The 22195-nt window shown below is 52.7% G+C and overlaps 1 protein-coding gene across 1 annotated transcript in view; it reads left to right on the forward strand.

Moving 5' to 3' along the window:
- The window catches only part of CABIN1 (calcineurin binding protein 1), a 112237-nt gene that overhangs the window by 56200 nt on the left and 33842 nt on the right, over nucleotides 1-22195 (forward strand). Inside the window, exons 27-29 of the mRNA XM_049790637.1 lie at nucleotides 5384-5566; nucleotides 10197-10528; nucleotides 18703-18816. Coding sequence (XP_049646594.1) covers nucleotides 5384-5566; nucleotides 10197-10528; nucleotides 18703-18816 — 629 coding nt within the window. The remainder of the gene's footprint in view (nucleotides 1-5383; nucleotides 5567-10196; nucleotides 10529-18702; nucleotides 18817-22195) is intronic.

Here is a 22195-nt window from a genome sequence, read left to right on the forward strand (position 1 = left end):
CAGCATCCAATAGAGTCCCCTGAGCCTGCCAGGAGTAATTTCTCTGAGCTCAGAGCCAGGAGTAATCCCTGATCACCAATGAGAGAAGCCCAAAACCAATACAACAAAGACAATAATAAAAGAAAATCAGCACTTACTATGTACTGAAGGTCAGCTAGCCTGCAGTGTTATTTCCCTCTCAGCTGTCAGACATGGTGGTTTGGCTTCATCATGTGCTGTGAAGTCACTGTTTCAGTGACTTCAAATTTGTGTTTCAGGGCCTGAGCGATAGCACGATGATAGGGGATCTGCCATACAGCAGCTGACCCAGGACGAACCCGAGTTTGATCCCCAGCATCCCATATGTCCTCCGAGCCTGCTGGAAGAGATTTCTGAGTGCAGAGCCAGGAGTAACTCCTGAGCGCTGCTGGGTGGCCCCAAAACAAACAAACGAACAAAAAAAAAGTATGAGTTTCACTTACCTCACTCCTATTGGGAATCTGCTTCATACCCCCTTCCTTGACTGGTGTTTATAGATGGAACTTTATATCTCTTGATCCCTTTCACCCATCTCCACAACCCTCCACACCTTGGAAGTACATAGGATGGGTTTGCTGCTCCAATCAGGACATCTCCATATGCTTAGTCCCTGCCTGCAGGGGGCGCTGCCATACTGCAGAGCCCCCCACCCCAAGACTTCCAACCCCTTCTTCCTTCCTCCTGAGCTGATTCAGAACATCCCCCCAGTGCCCAGCCCCAGTTGGCCTCTGCTCTGCACCCTTTGAGAGTGTTAGACTTTTTGGCTCCTCAGACCTTATCTGAGACTCATGGGAAAGCTATTTCAGACCCCCTCCCTGTAGGGTCCCTGGCTCCCACATGTCCTGTCTATCAGCTGAGTCTTTGCTGTGATTCTAGAAGCAATTCCATGGAGGTCCCACCCACAGTTGCTCCGCAGCAGAGCAGAAGCCCCGGGAGTGTCAAATGCTGCCCTTTCTTGCCCACACCATTGCTGACACGATCTGCCCGCCTTTGCCTCACGCCTCAGCGTGTTCTGCACAGCATCCAGGAGGCATGAGCGTGTCGGGTGTAAATAGCTGCTGAAGCCAAACCTCAGTTTTCATCATGTTCACAACTGGGATTCTACCAGATTAGTGATTCTTTCAGGCCCCAAACCCAACAGCTTTGTGAGCCTGTGAGCTCACTGGGCATCCTGCCAGCTCAGTGAAACCCTCCCGGCTTCTCAAACACTTGCTGTGGGGTGTGTGCTGCTGCCCAGCACACAGAAGCTTCTGTTGATTCGGGTGGCGAAAAGGCGTAGTGGCGCTTGCTGCTCAGAGCTCTCCAGCTGCAGGGGCATGGCCTGGCCCCTTGCCCACACACAGCATCAGTCGTCTCTGCCAGGGCCAGAGTCAGTGCTGCAAGACAGGCAGTGGGTTGTCACTCCTGAGTGCCAGAAACCAGGTCAGGCCTCGTAGGCGGGGCTCCCATGTGGTGACAAGCCAGTTTCTGAAAAATGGGAAGAAAAGATCTGGAGTGGCCTGAATGACAGATCTGAAGTTGGAACGTGAGTTTGAGACTCCCAGAGACTAGCTCTGACAGTAATTTTGGTTTTGTTTTGTTTTGTTTTTTTCTTTTTGGTTTACACCCGGCAGTGCTCAAGGGGTACTCCTGGCTCTGTGCTCAGAAATTGCTCCTGGCAGGCACGGGGGACCATATGGGATGCCGGGATTCGAACCACCATCCTTCCTTTTGCATGCAAGACAAACAAATGCCTTACTTCAGACTATCTCTCCGCCCCTTGTTTTGACTTTTTGGGTTGTCACACTCGACGGCACTCAGGGGTTATTCCTGGCTCTGTGCTCAGAAGTCGCTCTTGCAAGACTCATGGACCATATGGGATGCCGGGATTTGAACCAGGGTCTGTCCTGTGCTGCCAGCATGCAAGGCAAATGCCTTACCACTGTGCTGTCGCTCCGGCCCACGACAGTAATTTTGTGTGATCTCTGGAGTCATGAGTCTCTGTCCTCCTCATCTTCAGTGTCTAAATCAGCAACCCCCGCCATATCTCTGAGAGAAATGGTCCCTCACCCCGGAGATTCAGGCTGGGGCTTTCTCACAAGGTCTGCAGGCCTGCCTGGAATCTCATTCAATTCTCCCAGAGCATTGAGGAGTCAGGGAAGTCCATTCTCCAATGGTGAGATACAGAGCTTTGTGTTGGCCACCCAGGAATCTCATACATTCCTCATGACCCACTTTCTATTGTTCATCAGCCTGGCAGATACTGATGACTCACCATTTACCGGGCAGCAGGCATTGTACAGGCAGTGGAGGAAGGACTGTAATAGGCTCTGTGGGGTGTCTGGGAGGTCACTGTCCCCCACACCTGGTCTCTGATCCGATGAGGGAAGGAGGCTGGAGCAGTGGTTCTGCCTTTGGGCTTTATTTCCGGCATTGCTCTCTGCCCATCGGCCTGCTCTGGGCGGAGCCTTCGTGTCTGTATTTCTACATAGTACAGACACTAATTTCAGTTTGACAAAAGCAAAATTCTCTCCCCATTCATGACTAGGTCTCTGTCAAGTTGGAGACATTAGAGATAAAAATAAACCCTGATTCTCTGAGGCAGTAGTAATGATAGTTGGACTGACAGTTTGGGGGAATACTTACTTGTTTATAAAGTCCTGTTTCATAAATACCTGTTTCAAGCATTTAATCCTGATAACCATGATCTCAACTGTGCACTTGTTATTACTACAATTTGACATGCAATATCGTACTTTGATATGTAAGCTCATTTTATGATATAGATGATCCCAAGGTGCTGTGGGGTGTGAATACATTCTACCTGAAGAATTTCTTTTAATTTTTTTCTTGTAGATCAGGTCTAATGATAAGGAATCATCCGTTTTTGTTTGAAGAATCATTTTATTGTTTGCTTTTGAGGAAGATTTTCAAAATTGATTTGGACAGAGATTTTTTTTTCTTTTTGCACCTTAAAAATGTCTAAATAGATGATGTTGCATGAGAAGTTATAATTTTTCATTTTCTCCTATATGTTCTGTGTCTTCCTTCACTGCCAAGATTTTCTTTGTATTTCTTATTTTTAGCAATTTGAATATGATGCATGGGATTTTAACAGGCACAGGGAAGTCTTTGTCCTGTTCGGTATTTTCTGAGATTCTTGGTCATTTGATGTCTTACGTTATTTCTGGGAATTTCCCAATCATCGTCTCCTATAATATTTCTTTATTTTATTTTTTTTGTTTGGTTTTTGGTTTTTGGGTCACACACGGCAGTGCTCAGGGGTTCCTCCTGGCTCCATGCTCAGAAATCACTCCTGGCAGGCTCGGGGAACCATATGGGATTCTGGAATTCAAACCAATGACCTTCTGCATGAAAGGCAAACGTCTTACCTTTATACTATCTCTCCTATAATATTTCTTTCATCTTCTATCTCATCTCCTGTAATTCTAGTTACTGTGCTAGAAAGATCATTTGATGCTCTATTCTGAATTTCCATCCACCTTTTTTTCTTGCGTTTAAATTATTTCTGCTGAGCTATACTCAAGTTTTGATTCCCCCACCCCATCTGTTAAGTCTATTGAGAATCCCAGCAAAGGCATCTGTTACTATTTCTTTAAAGTTTAGTGTCTGCATTTGTTCTTATAATTTCCACCTTAATCCTGAAATTCCTCATTTACTCCTACTTTTGCCCACCATTTTCACTATAGGATTTAACATAGTAACCATGTCACAGCACTCTTAGTCCTTTTAAACTTCCCACCAGGTAGTTCCATCAATCTGGGTCATCTCTGGGCCTGGTTCTATTGATTATTTTGTTTCTTGACAATACTCTTCCTGTGTGTGTCTTACCATTTTCCTGTTGATAGGGTAGAAGAAAATGGAAAGAGATCCTATGTTTGTTGCAAATGGGCTTCCCTCTCTGTTTCTTGAAAGGGAAGGAAGCAGTACAGATGTCAAGCTGTGGTGATGTGGAGATTTTTATGATGGTGGTGGATACCCTCTGTGCACTGCCAATTTAACTTCTCCTTTTGGGTTTTCCTTGTGATGTTGCTGGGGACTGGTTTGCATGGAGGTTTTTTTAGAGGTCCACATTCACTTTTAGCATTAGACTTTGCTGTGTTCCTTGGGGAATCTGCATGTTCTTGTCCTTCTTTCTATGGTTGACTGCTTTGACCTTTTCTCTTGCTGACCTGGGATGAGGGGTGGCCTCCCACCTGTCTTGGTCCTGCCTCAGCTGTTGACAGGTTACTATGTCCCTGAGATTCAAGTAGGGCTTTCTCTATTTTTTGGACCCAGATAGGAAATCGATGCCCTCCAACTTCTCCTGCTCCATCCTCAGAGAAGGGTTTCTGCTTGCCCTTCTCCCATTTCAGGAGGTGTTCTGCTTGGCCTTAGGATAAGCAAAGACTCATTGCCTACCCTTGTTTGGATGGCTTAAGGCTTTTTTTCCCTGAGAGAAAGGTCTGACCTGTGTTCATGTCTTCCCCATAGGAGGTGCCACCCCTTTTCTCTAGGCCGACATGTGTCTTGCTTTTGTGTCCCTACCCTCTCCCTGGCTGTCCATTATCTCCTGTGCTGGGCCGAGGAGAGAGCTAATGAGTGGGTACCAGTGTCACATGTGCCAGTGACTGCTCCCTTTCCAGAACTGCTCCAGAACTACTGCCCTCTTTCCCTACCACCCTTGGACCTTTCTAGTTTCCCTAGGGAAGCACCCTATTGCCTTCATGAGCTGGTTCAAGTTTTCGCTGTTTGTTTTCCTTATTTATGCCTGTTACATAGAAATGCTATATAGGGGCCGGAGCGGTGGAGCAATCGGTAGGGTGTTTGATTTGCTAACATGCTAACCTAGGACGGACTGTGGTTCGATCCCCTGGCATCCCATATGGTCCCCCAAGTCAGGAGCGATTTCTGAGCACATAGCCAGGAGTAACCCCTGAGCATCACTGGGTGTGGCCCCAAAACAAACAAACAAACAGACAAAAAAGAAATGCTGGCTAGTACATGAGTGCCATATAACAATGTGCTACCATGGTGTGCTACCGTGTGGCCAACTCCAGCCTCACCTCAGCTCCATCTTGTTGGGTGCTTGAAATCAGCCGTGCTGGAGACTTTACATTGTAGATATTAAATCCCATGAATGAGAGCTTTCTTCCACCCTAAACTACTGAAAACGGACCAGAGTACCACTGGCAAGGGTAACCTTGAGAGATTTGACTGAGGAGCTTGGTGCCCCTGGTGAGTGCCTTGGTGGTCTCCAGAATAGGCCCAGCTTTGCAGTGTCCAGTTGGCTGTACTCAAGCGCCATGCTTGCGCCACCCAGGCCTCCCTGCTGGCTGTGCTGTAGGTTCATACTACTGTCCTCTCTCCCTCCTTGTCCCTCCAGAACGCAGCCAAGACAGCACAGCTGTGGCACTCTCCGACTCCAGCTCTACACAGGACTTCTTCAATGAGCCAGCCAGCGCCCTGGAGGGCCTTCGGAAGCCCTATGCAGAAAAGAAGCTCCCAGTAGCCAATTCCCAAGCAGGACCTACTGGTAAAGACCTTCAGGGGACCACTGAGGATAGAGGTATGAAGACCTGAAAGGGTATGTTAGATCTGCTTAGATGGGCCCTGGTAGTCTGGGTGGTGCTGGCAGATGTGGATTCCGGACCAGTGTGCAGATCTGACCTGGTGTCCACTCCTGAGCCTCCACCTGCTGCCCTATGACCTCCACTTAGGCCAGTTCCGGCCTCTCTGGGCTGCTTCTAGTAGCTTTCTGAGATCCACCCCCAGGGGGTGGGGGTTCTCTGAGGCTCTTGTGGTATTGCTGGACAGTTCCCCAAAGCCTGGAACACAGCACAGGCTCAGTGACACTTGTCATTGTTATCACCCCACCCTAACATGGGACAGAGAGCTCAGCCCATAGCAGGAGCAAAATTTGATTTTTTTTTTTTCATAGATGGTTATTAAAACAGTGTTTGGATCCTGAAGTCACAAATGTGTTTTATTTTCATTCTGAATTACATCAGGCCTTTAGGGAAAATCCCCCCATTTTTTGCTGAGGTCTCGGTCCAGCCCAAGGGTGTAGCCTCATGCAGCCTCAACTCTTATGTGGGGTCCCCAGACCCCCTTTGAGAAGTCATGGCACAGCCCACACCTAGCCCTCGCTGGAGGATGGTCTCACTGTGAGAGTCAGAGTTTGGGACCACATGGATGTGGCCCATTGCTCTACCCCATCTAGCCCCTGGAGAGAGTGAGGCCATATCCCAGCTATAGAAAAGGGGGGTAGAGTGAGCAGGGAAGGACTTGCCCCAGGCCCCCATCTGCAGGTAAAACTTCCTCCCTAATATCAGACTGCAGTTTCTGCAACTGAGAGGAATCATGTCTCTCAGGGAAAAGAAAAGTGCTTCACTCCCAGTACTTCACCACCTCAGTGCTGGGTGGCTCAGGTCCGGCCTTGGCTTCCTTTTTCACTTTGAGTCAAGCAAGGCCCATTGTATGCTCTGTGACTTGTTGAATATGAACTGCTGGTCTGTCATCAGGTCCTCTCTCTGCCATACCAGGAGAGAGTCGAGGGCACACGTGGGGTACTGGGCTGACAGGAGGAGAGTTCTGGTCAGGCCTGGTACAGGCAGAGCTCTTGCTTTTGCTGCCTTTTCCCCCTCCAGCTGAGTGTGTGAGTGTTGGGTGAGTGGGATCTGCATTGGAAGGGCAGGGTAGGACAGTCATGCTAGCGCTGGTGGGTTTGGAAGCAGCATCCTGCATCCATGGACATTCCTCTGCCAGGCTGTAGCCAAGGTGCTCTGAACCGCTGTGTTATGGGGTGCTCCCACCCTGGACAGAGCACACTCTGACATGGACCTCACTCTTGGGCCCCTCAGCCCCCTGCCACAGCTCTCAGCCTGTTGCTGAGGTGCAGGACAGACAGGATATGTGTGAGTGAAGACTGCATCCAGTATGGGACAGCCAGGCCAACACTGGGATGCAGCTCATATGTGCTGTCCAGTCACAGCCTGTGGGTGTCCCTGCCCACATGCTGCAACTTTCCCAGTTGATGTTGCAGGGGACTAAGAGGACCTGGGTCTATGCTCGTCATGGGAGCCACCATGGAACAGTGTCATCTGCCCTGTGTGCCTCCTGCCCAGGCCTCAGGATCCAGTGTCTTTGTCAGTGTCCACTCTGCTCCATCCACAGGGGCTTGGAGGAACAAGCTCTGGAGTGGTGGCGCAAGCGGTAGAGCATCTGCCTTGCACACGCTGACCTAGGATGGACCGTGGTTCGATCCCCCGATATCCCATATGGTCCCCCAAGCTCTGAGCACATAGCCAGGAGTGACCCCTGAGCATCACCAGGTGTGGCCCAAAAACAAACAAACAAAAATGTAGATGCAAAAATAGCAAAGATTGGGGCCAGAGAGATAACATGGAGGTAAGGTGTTTGCCTTGCATGCAGAAGGACAGTGGTTTGAATACTGGCATCTCATATGGTCCCCTGAGCCTGCCAGGAGCAACCCCTGAGCACTGCCGTGTGTGACCCCCCCCCCCCAAAAAAAGTAAAAAACAACAACAAAAAATAGCAAGATTTATATATGTCTGTTTGTATATGTATATATTTATATTTGATTTGGTTTGGTTTGTTTTCTGGAGGGGCTACACCCTGTGGTACTAAGTGTTACTCCTGGCAGGCCCGGGGACCATATGGAATGCCAGAGACTGAACTCAGTTAGCCATGTGCAAGACAAACGCCCTACCAGCTCTGCTGTTGCTATGGCCCCAGGATTTATATTTTTGATAAGAAGAGCCACCCCCAGTTTTACCACCCAAATGCAAGCCTGCTCTACTTTTTCTCTGTCGGTCCTGGCATCGTCACCAATCTAGGTGCGTAGGCAGTGGACACAGGAACCCTCCTTGTCTGTTGGACCAGGCAAGGTCTGGGTTATGAATGCAGCTGTAGCTTCCTTACCCTAGCCCTGGAAAGCTGTTACATGTGCCCGGCAGGGGCTCCACGACCCCTGTGTGAGTGCAGGTTGCCTGGCAATTCTCAGCCCTGCTCAGACCCACTAAGGCCTGTTCCCAGGGCCCACCCTGTGCCCCCCAAGCAGACCTGGGTTGCTCTGGGCCATGTATCCAACCCTCGCAGCCAGTTTCATACCACCAGCAGCTGTCTCTGGACCAGAGTGCTCAGAGTGGACCTATATTTGCTCTCAGCCATCAATTGTCATCCCACCTTCATCAGCCCTCCTGGCTGGGAGCACTGGCAGGCCCAGTGCTTCCTTCACTTCTATCCTCTGGAAGGTCAATTGAGCAGAAGGAGTGGGTGCTGGGGTCGAGGCAGGTGGGTGCTGGGGTCGAGGCAGGTCACTGCTGGCCCACCCATTCATCCCAGTCTCCAAACCCCACTATGCCATCACAGTCGCCCTCCGAACCCTTTGTCATGATTCTTGGTCCTTTTGCGCCCCCCCCCCCTTTTTGGTTTTTGGTTTTGGGGCCACACCTGGCATTGCTCAGGGATTATTCCCGGCTCTGTGCTCAGAGCTCCTGGTGGCCACAGGGGACTGTTGCTATCTCTCTGGCCCCACTTTTTGCCCCTTTCTTTAGAAGAGCCCTCTCCCGGCCCCTAGAAGGCTGTTTCCCTTTCACATCTGTCCCCTGCTTCACTTGTGGTTGCCCCAAATCATTGCACACACACAGTGTTTTCAGAGCCACCTGAGAAATGTTTCCTTTAATTGTACACACTGGGAATCTGGCACATTTCTTTCCTTTTTTTTTTTTTTAACTTACACTTATTTGGAGGTATTTTTGGTTTTGTTTTATTTTGTTTTGTTTATTTATTTTGGGCCACACCCGGTGACCATCAGGAGTTACTCCTGGGTATGCGCTCAGAAATCGCTCCTGGCTTGGGGGACCATATTGGACATTGGGGATCTAACTGAGGTCCATCCTGGGTCAACCACCTGCAAGGCAAATGCCCTATGCCCTACAGCTGTGCTATCTCTCTGGCCCCTGGAGGTATTTATTTTGGGAGATGTACTCAGTGGTGCTCAGGGATCAGTTCTGGCATGCTGAGGGACCAGATGTGGTGCTGGGGATTAAACACAGGTCAGCTATGTGCAAGACAAGCTCCTTATATTCTGTAACTTCTCTCTCAGCACTGACACATTTCTTAGAAAGTCAGACGCCCTTCAGGGTGTGTCAACCCCAAGCAGGGCTCTCCATTACATCATCATCAGGCTGTGAGGGTTGCATGTAGCTTCTGAGTGGTTTCCTGAGCTCCTGTAAGAGGAGGGCACAGCGTGGATGGCTCAGGTTTGACCCCTGGCTTGGACAGACAGGTGAGCACAGACATGTCAGGCTCTGTGCCATCAGCTCAGTGCAGCAGGTGGGCACATGGGGTGTGTGTAAGCCCATGTGGGTGTGGGAGGTCTGAAAGAAGTGCTGACACCAAGGAGTCACAAAGGGTGCAGGGGAGGAAACAGGGTGGGTAGCGTGTCCAGAAGGAGTGACAGCAGAAAGTGTGATGTTCCCAGGAGTTGGTGTGGGTGTGAGGCCCATAGGGAGTGGCAAGAGGGCAGCAGTGGGCATGGAGGAAACTGAAGTCCTTGCTCCGTGCTTGCCCTTCCCCATGGTCATAGCCCCCAAGGTCTGGCTGCGAATAGGGTCAGGAAGAAGCAGTAGCAATGGGCGTGGATGGGGTAGCAGACAGATCTTGGGCTCTCCTTGAGGTTGACACCATCTCAGCCTGCCGCCTTCCTGCCTTCCTTTTCTCCTACAGATGCCTCCTCATGCAGCCCCTACTGGCCAACCCTCCTGGGGGGAGCAACCTCTGTCTCCCTATCTGGATGCTTGTGAGGCAGGGACTATGCATGATCTTAGGGCTCACACAGCTGCAGTGGCAGCAACAACTTGAAGAGAACTGAGGTGGTTGGAAGCTGTGAGGTGAAGCCGTATGGTCTGTCGCCTCGCCTAGCTTCCTAAAGCAGCTCCCCATGCTCCTGTTCTTGCCTAGAAATGGCCCAATGTTCTGTGGGCATTCAGAGGGGACCCAGAGCCCAGCTCTGTACAGCCTTAAGACCACCCTGACACCCACAGGAGGAGCTGGGAGAGGCCTGTTTCAGTGCTCACGAGCCATCCTGCAAGCTCAAGGGGCTTCATGACTGGGTGAGACTGCCACAGGCCCAGCTTCCAGCTGAAGACAATTCCTTTTCCTTCTCCATACAGGGAAAAATGATGAGTCCTTAGAGAGTCCAGAAGGTTTCCGGGGCACAGAACAAGGCAGCCAGAAGCCTGCTGCAGATGCCCTGGCTTCTGCCTGCATCCCTCTCAGGCTGCCAGTGACTGCACCTGTCCAGTGGGATGGAAAGAAGAGAGGGGACCCCCCAGGGGAACCCGCAGTGTTCCCTCAGGGGCTGCCAACAGGCGCGGAGGAGCAGCGACAGTTCCTCACCGAGCAGTGCATCGCCTCCTTCCGCCTGTGCCTCAGTCGCTTTCCCCAGCACTACAAGAGCCTCTACCGGCTGGCCTTCCTCTACACCTACAGCAAGACCCATCGGGTGAGTGGGCGGCCTCCAGCTAGGGGCCTGCAGGCAGCCTCACGACCAGGTGGCAGAACAGGCACAGATTGGCTTTGCCTCATGGGAGGGAGAAGTGGGGAGCACGACAGAGGCAGGGCTGGCTCAAAGGGAACAGTTTTGCAGGAGTGTGGGTTCCAGTGAGGAGCTGAGGGCAGAGACACCATGTGTCTCCCCACAGCAAGGACCATAGGCTTGGATGCTGGTAGTGGGTGCAGACTGAGGGCAGGGGGTGCCAGAGAAGTATCTCCCACTACTGGTAAGCCTCTCACCCATTTCCGCCTTACGCGTCCTGTCTTATGCATCCTCTTGGTTCCCTGCCTCACTACTTTTGGGCCCTTTTCCAGCTTTGCCTGGTCTGGCAGGGGCCTCCTTGTTACTCCCTGACCCTTGTGCCACTGCCGCCAACTATCGTCACAGTTTGCTGCTGGGTGTTGGGTGCTGCCAGCCTTCCCCGATTTCTTGTGGAGGGCAGATGATCCTGCGATTCTTAGCAGCTTTGCCCAGGCCTGCACTCCGGGGCTTCCCAGCCAGCCAGCCCTTTGCTGGCATTTAGAGTCGCTGGGCGTGTGGCATGTTCTTTCCTTCCATCCTCCCTCACACTGGAGGTGTGGAAGACGGTGCCCCTTGGTTGTGGTGTGGGCCCCCAGGGAGCTGCGTCAAAAACATGCCAGTGAACAAATGAAGCAAAGTGTGGCAGACACTAGAAGAGAATGGGAGTGGGAGGGTGGCTCTGGCTTCGTGAAGATGTCCTGGGCAGAGAGGGATAGAATGGGTCATCCTAAGGAGAGAGACCCCAGGATCTGGGTAAGGGCCTCTGGGACTAGTTTGGTGGGCAGGCAGAACAGCCTTTGTGTCTTGCAGGGGTCTCTGCTTTCATCTGGCCTCTGCTCAGCTATCTTGAGGCTCAGAAACTCCCAGAGACCTTGCTGGGAGGATGCTGCACCAGTTTCTCTGAGGGATGTTTGGAGAAATCGTGCAGAGCTTTTGGCCAGAGACACATTGGCTACTGGCCTGCCTGGCACTGCTGCTATTCAGGAAGCTGTTTCACAGATGTTGGTGTGTGCCCTGGTGCACTGTGTCCTGGCGAGCTCGGGGCCTGATTGATCTCAGAGGACAGGATCCTGTCCAGGGCTGGGTGGGTGCTGCTGGGATGGCTTTCCTGGCTGTTCTCCTGAGCCCGGCCCCTTCATTACCTGACACCTTCTGAATTCACATAACCACAAGCTCTCCTGAGTCCCCTTCCTCGGTGGCAGGCTGGTGCTCCCCACCCTCACCACTGCCCAGCCTGTCTCCACTGAAAGGATACTAAGACATCAGCAAAGCTCTCCCTCTGTGTGGAGCAGCTCCCCCAAAGGGCTGTACAGCCTGTCACCAGGCGAGTTCTGAATAGGATGCGGACTGCCTAGGCTGAGCCGACTCTGCTTTGCAGCAGGTTGTCTTTTCTCGAAGCAGATGCTGAGACCAAATTTGGGATCAGGCCTTGTGGCAGGAAGCAGGAGGAGGCTGTAGTGCAGGTCTTGAGTTCTCAAGTCCCCTCCTCACGCCTCCCCGACTTCCATCTGCCTGAAGACATGCATTTGGTAACACAGAGGGCTCGCCCCCATGTCAGGCATGAGCCATTCCTCGCTCCTTGTCCCCATGTGGCTGAATTGGTTTCAAGTGGGCCCTGGAGTTTCTGTATTAGAGGGAAGCCCGGCACCTTCTTCCTACCTTGTGCATTCATGCTGTTTGTCTCTGAGGCTCCAGGGCTTCGGGTTGAGCAGGTCATGTTCTACCTACACTCTACTGGAACAGGTCTTGGTTTGCAGGGCTGAGTGGCAGCACAGCAGTGGCCCTGGCAGCCTCAACTAGCCTGTCCACTCAGGCATGTCCAAGTATGTGTGCTTATGTGGGCCTCTCTGTGAGTATCTCCAGTTATGTGATCTGATGGTTCATGGAATGATGATGGAGGCTGCTTGGGATTCCCGGACATTTTCTCTGAGTTTTCTGAAATGCTGGTCTGTCTGTCTGTCTGTCTGTCTGTCTTTCCTTCCTTCCTTCCTTCCTTCCTTCCTTCCTTCCTTCCTTCCTTCCTTCCTTCCTTCCTTCCTTCCTTCCTTCCTTTCTTCCTTCCTTCCTTCCTCCCTCCCTCCTTCCCTCTTTTCTTTCTTTCTTTCTTTCTTTCTTTCTTTCTTTCTTTCTTTCTTTCTTTCTTTCTTTCTTTCTTTCTTTCTTTCTTTCTTTCTTTCTTTCTTTCTTTCTTTCTTTCATTCTCCTTCCTTCCTTCCTCCTTCCTTCCTTCTTTCCTTTCTTTCCTTTCTTTCTTTTCTTTCCTTTCTTTCCTTTCTTTCGTTTCTGATTTTTTGGGTCACACCCGGCAGCGCTCAGGGATCACTCCTGGCTCTATGCTCAGAAATCGCTCCTGGCAGGCTCAAGGGACTATATGGGATACCAGGATTCAAACCAAAACTACCGTTCTTCTGCATGCAAGGCAAATACCTCCATGCTATCTCTCCAGTCCCTGAAATGCTAGTCTTGATCCCAGAGACCCCCTGCTCTTACACAGCCCTGTGTCAGGGCCCGCAGCACCTCAGGTATTCCAGGCCCCATCGGCCTGAGTCCTCTCAGCTCCCCAGGCTCCTTAGCTGGCTTCCCGCTGGCTTCCTTCCCAGACTTTGGCTGAGCGGAAATTGCCACCCCACCCATTGGCAGGTTAACACCTTGCTCCATGGTGAGCCTGATCCAAGTGCAGCCCTGTTTAAGGCCTGCTACCACCCTGGGGCCCGGTGTCAGCTTTCCCCAGATCGGGGGACACCACGACCGAGCGCACGCACGCCGAGAGAGCTCCGTGACTCATGCGGAGCCATTAATTGACAAGCAGCAACTGCTTTCTAAACACAGCTGTTTGGTAACAAACACTCCCCACTGTGTATATTTAACAACAGCACATTTCTTCATAAAACCCACCCTTGGGCTTGGCGCTGGCATTTTCCTTGGCTGCCTCCAGGGCTCAGGAGTTCAGAGAGGCCCTGGGCTTGCACAGGTAGGCTATGCTGTTGTCAGATCCGAGTCTGCTCTGATTCGGGAAGGACTCGCTGCATACATCGTGCTCAGCTGTTGGCATTTGGCTTGGGGACTGCAGGCAGGGTTGGGAACGGGGCCCTGTACATTCTTTCCCAGATTCTGGCTCCATACAGGGACGCTCAGCTTAGAACTCTTCTCTGTTGATGCTCCCGCAGGAATCACTGAGCCCAGGGTGATGTCCACCCTCTGACAGCTGTCTGCATCCCTCTGCCCACACTCAGGCTCCCTCTATGTCCTCTTCAATGGCTTCTCATCCTCTAATCTTTAGTTCCAAGAGGCGCATTCTTGCTGGCCCACACTGAGCTCAGCTGCTTGAGGAAGTGGGGATGGTCTTCTACTGATCATGTGGCCCAGTATGGCTGGTCCATGGGCTCCAAGATTACGGTTCTTCCGGCAACCCCAGCAGAGAGCTCTAGAGTGGGCCAATACATCTGGTTGGCCTTTGCTGATAGGGTCCAGGGAGAAGGCCCAAGAGCCCAGCCCTGACCTACAGACCTGCTGTCTCCAACTTAGCGGGAACCTAAACCCTCACCATCCCACCTCTGCCACTGGGACTGAAGAAAAGCACACAGGAGGCCCCGGCATCAAGTACTCTTGCATTGGGTTTGTGCATCATTCTTTTCACATGTAAAACTTACTGCAGGGGTCGGAGAGATAGGTAGGGCATTTTCCTTGCAAGCAGAAGGACTGTGGTTTGAATCCCGGCATCCCATATGGTCCCCTGAGCCTGCCAGGAGTAACCCTTGAGCACTGCCGAATGAGATCCAAACCCCCCCCCAAAAAAAAAAACTTACTGCAAAACTGCAGTTATCAAAATTCTGTGAAAATTACTTAGTCTTTGAAAGATGGGAAATCATAAACCAGTGAAATAGTTCAAAGGGGCTGAGTGTATGACATATTTTGATTCCCAACCCTGTATGTTCCTTCATTTATTGCCCAGTATGTATCACCCTAGAGATAACAGCGGTCTTATAGCGTCACATAAAGCTGGGCTTGAGCATTGAACCATCTGCTACAGTTGGCCAAGTATCACTGCAAATAGCCCCTGATCTCTATGATCTCTAGAGCATTGTGTGGGGGCCTCACCCCCCCCCAAATATAAAGAAAAAGAAACTGGACAAAGAGAGAGAGCCCAAAGAGTAGAGGGCTCCTAAGAGCAAGTTGAGAGACTGGCACCTGAGTTCTGGTCTCAAATCCTTCATGAAGTTCAGCCCTAAAGTTTCTGTAGGGGGAGAGGACAGCTCTGAGGAGCACAGGAAGGGATGTTGCAGGAGTGAACTGAAGTAGCTAGGCTCCCTCTGGAGGGCCCTTTTATTCCCTTGGAGGGTCTGTTTGATCCTGGTCATCTTTCTGAGGCCACTGGCTTCTGTAGGTCATCCCCGTCCAGAGCCAGGTCATGTGAGATGGTGTCTGAGGAGGGCCCTGAGCCATCTGGAGTGCCTATTGTGTGGGGCACAGACACTCTTAGCAACCTTTGCCATCTTTCCTGAGCAATGAGTCCAGTTTGTTTGTTTTGTTTTGTTTTGTTTTTAGGACCAAACCCAGTGGTGCTCCAGGGTTACTCCTGGCTTTGCGCTCAGAATTCACTCCTAGCATGCTCATGTGGGTTGCTGGGAACTGAACCTGGGTCCATCCTGAGTCAGCCACTTGCAGGGCAAAAGCCCTGTTGCTGTGCAATCACTCTGGCCCAGGAGCCCAGGGTTTTGGGAGGATGCTCTGTAGGATGCTCTCCAGCCACCACTGACCTGATTGGGGCCTGCTTCCTTCCTGGAGCTCGCCCCTTTTCCCCCTTTTTTTCTTTCCTCACTGGTAGACAGTAGTGAGTCAGGGCAAGAGGCTGCTTCTCAATCATCTGGTTTTATTCATTTAACTCTGTAACTATTTATTGTTCTGGGTACCATACATAGCGGTGTTGGGGAACCAAGGTGTCCAGCACCTTATGGGGCAGAGCCTGGGGACTGGAGAGCCACCTCTGGCAGGAGTTAAACCTAGCCTCTACATGCAAGCTTCCATGTTTCCCCTTGAATGAGGAAGACAGGATGGTGTGGCCTTGCTGAGGGCAACAGATGGGGTGTGCAGCTGCTCAGGCTGAGCAGAAGCCGCTCCTCAGGCCTTGTAGTTCCCTGTAGGCCATTATCTTCTGTTCCCTGCTGTCTGTTAGTGACTAGCTCCAGGTGGCCCCACCTGGCCCATGGTGCTGACAAGCTCCAGAGGCCTAAGAGGTCTGGGAGCTTCCCCTGAGGCCCACAGCTTTAAGACAGGTTGTAGTACTCTGCCTCAGGGCAGGGGCCCAGGAGGAAGCCCTTAGGCCAGACTGGCGCTGCCCATCCTCCTTCCCCCAGACTGGGCTGACAAGGATGTGGCACTGTGCCCAGCCCCATGGCTCTGCCTAGAACTGCCAACCGTGCCTTTCCCCTCCTGCCACCCCACCTGCCCGGCACCCATCCACTCCAATCAAACAGCTTTATACTGCTCACCTACCTCTGGTCTCAGGAACCAGCTCCAGTTTTCCGAGAGCTCTGCAGACACACTGTGTTTCCACGATCCATCACCCTGTTCCTGCAGGGAACCCTTTCAAAGGTTGATGGACAAGCCTGTGGGGGTAGTGGCCCCTTCTCCAGTATTGGAGTCTTCCCATATTCTGTGGAGCTGTTTCTCCCAGCCTCACACCTCATGTCCCTCCTGCTTCATCCACTCCATAAAGGGAGCCTCATTTATTTCCCACATGCCCACACGGATCCCCAGAAACAGATATTAGGGTCCCTTGTCTCTAGCCACCTGTGTTGTACTGGACTTGGGTCACTCTGATGGAGGTGAGAAAGGGCACAGCCACTCTCCCGGGTCACTGCACACCAAGCCCTTCCCCTGCCTCACAACCTCCTGCTTTCCCGCTATCCTTGCTTCTGGCTGCATTTGGTGACCCAGGAGCCTATCTGAGCTGCTCCAGCTGGACTTTAACTCCTTGTCACAAGTGTGCCCAGACCACCCTGTGTCCAAGGGTATGGAGGTTGTCAGAATAGGACTGTGACTGCCTCAGGGGCTCTGGACTAGCCCGGATGCTGGTATTCCCAGTGGCTTGCTAAGCACTTGCAATTGGGTGCTCCTGGGGTATGTTTTTCTTTTTTTTTTTTGGAGGGGGGCCACATCCAGTGATACTCAGGGGTTATTCCTGGCTATGCACTCAGAAATCGCTCCTGGCTTGGGGGACCATATGGGATGCCGGAGGGTCGAACTGCAGTCCGTCCTAGGCTAGCGTGCACAAGGCCTTAATGCTTGTGCCACTGCTCTAGCCCTGCTCCTGGTGCACTGGAGCTCAAAAGCAGCATGGGGCTGAGAGCTGGCACTGAGATCTAGTACATGAGAACCCCAGCAATGGTCTCTGGTACCATGTGGTTTTTCTGTGACCTCAGAGCACTGAGCTAAGGCTGGTTCTGGAGCACCACTGAATGTGACACAGCCCACCCCACACCCAAAAGAAAAGTCCGAGGATAAGTCCAGGTAGTACATTCTTGGGGAATATGAAGCGAAGGAGCCCCGGTGGTCTGGGTAGGAGTCAGGAGATGTGACAGATGAGAACTCAGGCCTGCTTACTCCCAAGGAAAGCTGAAGTTGTGGGGGCCACAGCCCCTCCTCACCCTTTGTCTTTTCCATGGGCCTGAGTATGCCAGAGAAAAATGACTAGCAGCCCATAGTGTCTGCTCCTGGTGTTTCTCATTCTCCCAGGGTACCCCCCTCTCTGTAGGAGCTGCTCCGGGTGTTTCTCATTCTTCTGGGGTGTCCTCTCTCTGCAGCTGTTCTGGTATTTCTCATTCTCCTGGGGTGCCCCCTCTCTGCAGCTGCTCCCTGTGCTTCTCATTCTCCCAGGGCTCCCTGTCCTGTGTGTTAGGCCCCTCAGAAACACTCTTGGTCCACTTGACTTCCCAGCAGACAGACTGAGATCAGGCTGGAGGCCTCTACAGACACACATCATGGCATTGAGGCCCAAGCATTGCCGTTGAGTGTCACCACCCCACAAGAAGATGGCATGTGCTCTCTCTAGCTTATCTGCTCTGAGTCTGTCCTCCATGTGTGAGGGGAAACACCTCCGTCTCCTTCCCGGGAACCTCTTTCTTGTGAGTCCTTTCCCTGCAGCAGCCTGTATGACACATCCCTAGAAACAGTGATTGGTATGGCCTCTGGCCAGTATACCAAGGGGCCAGGGTGGGCACGTTGGCCTACAGCTATGCCAGGGAACTTAGTGTCATATGTGTGAGCTGGCAGGAGATGAGAGATGCTGGCATCTCTTAAATGAGCTAAGGAAGTTTGGCCATGAAGGGGGGAGGTTGTGGGGAAAACCAAGAGGGGAGGCTGAGGGAGGTGATTTGGAGATTACCGCTGGCCTGCAAATTGTGGGCAGGTGAGGTGTGGCTCAGCCCTGCTCCAACTTCCCCTGCTCTGACAGCTCTGTCCAAGGTGGCTGGGGATAGTCCTGCAGGGTCCTTTTTGCTGGTGCTTGCTATGCCCTGTGGTGCAGACCTTGGAGGGTGGCTGTAGGCCCCATGGTAGACTTGGAGGGAAAAGTTGGCTGGTGCCACTCTGAGAAGACCCTCAAAAGGACCATGTCCAAACTCCAAGTCCTCCTGTCTGCCCCCACTTTACCTAAGCCAAGAGGCTCTCTTGTTCCCACCACAACAGGCCCTGTGATCCTGGGATGTTCCGTTTTCTGGAGAGCAGCTGCTGGAGCCATGGGACTGATTCCCCCCTCCAACTGACCTGTGCCTACACTGCACTTGGGCACCCTGCTGACCAGTCAGGACTGAATACTGGGCCTGGGGAAAGCCCCTCCTAGAAGGTGGTGCCCAGGCAACATACCGGTTGGCAGGGCTGCTCAGAGCGAGGGGTCTCCTCTGGAGGCCCTCTCTCTGCTGGGCCAACCAGAGTCCACCATGGCCACGCCGCCTGCAGTGGCCCATCAGAGCACCCGGTGCAGTGCGATCGATGTCTGCAGCAGCAGCTGTGCCCGCGAGGCCGGGAAGGAGGGACTGCCTGCTTCCCCGTGGGCGCCGTGAGCTGCCCACACACTCACTTCCAACCTACTTCTGCTTCTCCAGAACCTCCAGTGGGCCCGAGACGTGTTGCTAGGCAGCGGTATCCCGTGGCAACAGCTGCGGCACATGCCGGCACAGGGGCTCTTCTGCGAGAGAAACAAGACCAATTTCTTCAACGTGAGTACTTGCCTTATTGATTTCCACACTGCCCGTTGCTGGGGCCCTTCACGGACAGTGCGTGCATGTGTGTGGACCCCCGGGCTGGGCATGCCTAGGATGTAAGGGGGGGGGCAGCAGCAGGGTGCATGGCACAGATACACCAGTTGGGAGCAGGGCAGAGCTTCCCAATCTTGTGGCAGGTTGTTGTCCCAGCCGGGCACTGGCCTGTCCCTGAGTGCCAAGAAGCAGGGATGGGTTTGCAGGAGCCCCTGGAGCCTTGCAGGAGCTCAGTGGCACTCTTGCACCCCAGAACAGCCCACTCTCCTTGCAGTTCCTCTTGTTCAGAGATGTTTTTAGGCAGCTGCAGTCACTGCTCAGAAACAAAGTTTGCTAGGTGCTGGTCTCTCTGGGCCTCTCTGGAAGCAGGCGTCAGTGCAGGCAGTCTGGATGCAGATTGGATGGGACCCAGTCTGTTGTTTGGATAGCTTTCCCTCCAAATCCTCATTCATGCCTCTTGGGGTATGCAGCTGACCGTAGGCCACTGCACACAATCCTGGCTCTGCCGCCACAGAATTCACACCTTCTCCACCCCTAGTCCTCATTGTCCCCACACCCTCTTGCACAGCCTGATCTGTATTGGGCTCTGGCACTGTAGTACCGACCCCCAGATCCCATCTCCCCTGTGTGTTATAGTTAGGAAAGCTGAAGACTCTGGCTGCCTTGAGCAGAAGTGGAGAAAGATAGGTCTCAGCCCCAGGGATGTGACCTTGTCAGCCAGCCTGGTGGTGGGGTACCTAGCTGGAGTGTCTTCTCTGTCAGGCTGTCATCTTAGAAGTGGGGTGTCGAGTGCTTGTCTGTTCTATTCCTCAGATTATCTCTGACCAATCTATATAGTGTGAGGCATTGGCAGTGGGAGAGGTAATCCTCACTCCATGACCTGACTACACCTTGGCTTTGCTCTGGGATCTTCTAGAAGGCTCTGCCCCACAGGCCAGCACACACACTTCTGCCCTTGGGCCGTGCCATTTCTACTTCAGAGTGGGTCTCAGAGTAGAACTCACTGCTTCTTTTTAGTTGCTGCATAGTGCTCCCAGCGAGAGGATGTTGCCCTGTTGACCTGCCCAGCCCTCGCCTATGGGCCCTGTGGTAGTTTCCTGTTTGGCTAGTACAGTAGTACTTTGTACGTTTGTGGGGGCGGGTTGTGCCCCTGTGACCCAGTGTGTGGAAGATGAAGTGGCTGAGCAGGCCCCCAACCTGCTCTCCTCCTAGTCCCTATCATCTCAGTTGCTCGTCCGTCCCATCCAGTCTGTCGTCACCTACCCAAGAGCTACCTAGGCTGAGGTCTGATCCTCCCAGAAATATTGTTTCTGAAAATTATGAATCATCCAGCTCAGAGGCATGGTGAGTCCAGACCCCTGGGACACCCACCCCTACCTCTCTAGCCTGGCAAAAACCCACCACCACCACCACAAGCTGTGAGAGGTACCAAAGTGCCCCATGAGCTGCCAAGGCCCTTCTGTCCTCAGGAGCCTTGGAGAACAGGCAGGTTCACTGGCACTTTAGGAGAAATGCATGTGGGTGTTGGGGAGGGCGCCTGTGTCTGTTTCGGCGACTTGCTTCATTCTGTTGACGCTGTCTTGGGGCAGTTTGCCTGGGGAAAGTACAGGCTTTCTGATTCTTGGAGTTTGGAGTTCTTGTTTGTGTGTGTGGGGGGGGGGGGGGGGGAATCTCCCACGCATTGCTCAAGGGATCCAGGCGCCACTTCCTTTGACACTGTGCCAACGACTGCTCCTCTGGCCAGCAGTGCTCGGACCCACACTCCAGCCCTTTGAGCATCTCTCAGCCCCATCTGTGGCTTTTTATGGCTGCCTCTGAGGATGGCACAGCCTGTGGGGTCGAAGGGTGGTCTTGTAGGGTGGACCAGCCAGTCTGTGGGCTCCAGAGCTGGCAGTGGCACTCCCTTCCCACATATATTTTACAGGGCAGCAACTATATCCCCTTTTGTTCCCTGATTTCCAGTCATGACTTTGCCCCTCACCAACCAGCCTCCAAACCTATTATCCTGGCTGCTCTGAACTCTGCTTACAGCCACATGCACACTGGAGGTAGGGTCTGGTATTCTCGTACTCCTTCTGCAAGGCTTTTTGCCACCTGCTGAAGCACTTCAGGAGGCATATAGAGAGATATGGGAATCCTGAAGGAGTCTTAGGAGGCCGGGGGAGGATTTCCATTGGCAGGTGTTGGAGGCAAGGCCCCTGGAGTGGGCCAGACCAGGTACGGGTTGGTTGCTGAAGGTAGGGGAGCATAGTACAGAGCCCCTGGACTTGGGGCTTGACCCTCAACTGGCTCATCCCCATCAGGAACAAGCACAGACAAGGAGCAGCCCAAGAGTGGTTGGAGCATTTAGCAAGAAGAGTGAACCTGGCCCCTCTCCAGCTCAGTTCCACCTCTAAGGGAGCAGTCCTCAGGCTACTCCATCCTGCTGCCGTGGAAAAATTCCTGCTTGTGGGCCGTCTGCCAAGCAGGTTGGAACGCTGAGGCCCATTTTTGCAGCGAGGCAGGCCAGAGCCCCAGCACTTACCCACCAAGCACAACAGTCTGGCTATGGCCCCAGCAGCTAGAGTTTTTGATTGGGTTCTGCAGGGTGGGAGGCTGGGCTCTGGCACCTGCCCTTTCTAGGCTCTGGGGTACAGAAGAGCCATGGCCCAAGATCTCGGTGAGACTTCTGGGGTGCACAGTGATGAGCAGGGCGGGCACAGAGAAAACATCAGAGGTGATGTTTGGGTCAGCCTTGGCTCCCTAGAACCCCCTCAAGACTGCTGCAGTGAGGGGTGAGGGGCAGGATGGTTTCCGCCCTGGATGGAGAAACCCAGAAAGCAGGCACTGAGCACAGTGTAGGTTGCGGGCCCTTGCTGGAATGTCCAGAAGCACCCGTGGCTTCCTGTGCCCCTGTGAGCCCGAGCTGGGCTGCTCTGTCTGGAGGAACTTCTCTCCCATTTGGAATGGATTCAGAAATGTTCCCATAGTAACCGAGCCTGGCAAGGCGCACCCTCCTTCCCCAAAATATTTGCTTATTTTAGTAGGCAGGGTTTTTCTTTTTTTCTCTCTCTTACTTCAACCCAATTTCTAACCATCGAAGCTGAGGGCCCAGGTGGCTCTGCTTCCTGCTTCCAGGCAGTGAGGGCAGGACTCATCTAGGCCAGAGAAAGGGAGGTACAGGTTATCTCCCACAGTGCGCCACCCAATGCAGGGGTGGTCTGTGGACCTGGGGGCATGCCCCTGTATTTCTGAGTCACAACACACTTTTTTTTTGTTTGTTTTGTTTTGTTTTGTTTTGTTTTTGGGCCACATCCGGCAGTGCTCAGGGGTTACTCCTGGCTGTCTGCTCAGAAATAGC

The sequence above is a fragment of the Suncus etruscus genome, chromosome 17 (genome assembly GCF_024139225.1).
Source record: "Suncus etruscus isolate mSunEtr1 chromosome 17, mSunEtr1.pri.cur, whole genome shotgun sequence".
NCBI classification, from domain to species: domain Eukaryota; kingdom Metazoa; phylum Chordata; class Mammalia; order Eulipotyphla; family Soricidae; genus Suncus; species Suncus etruscus.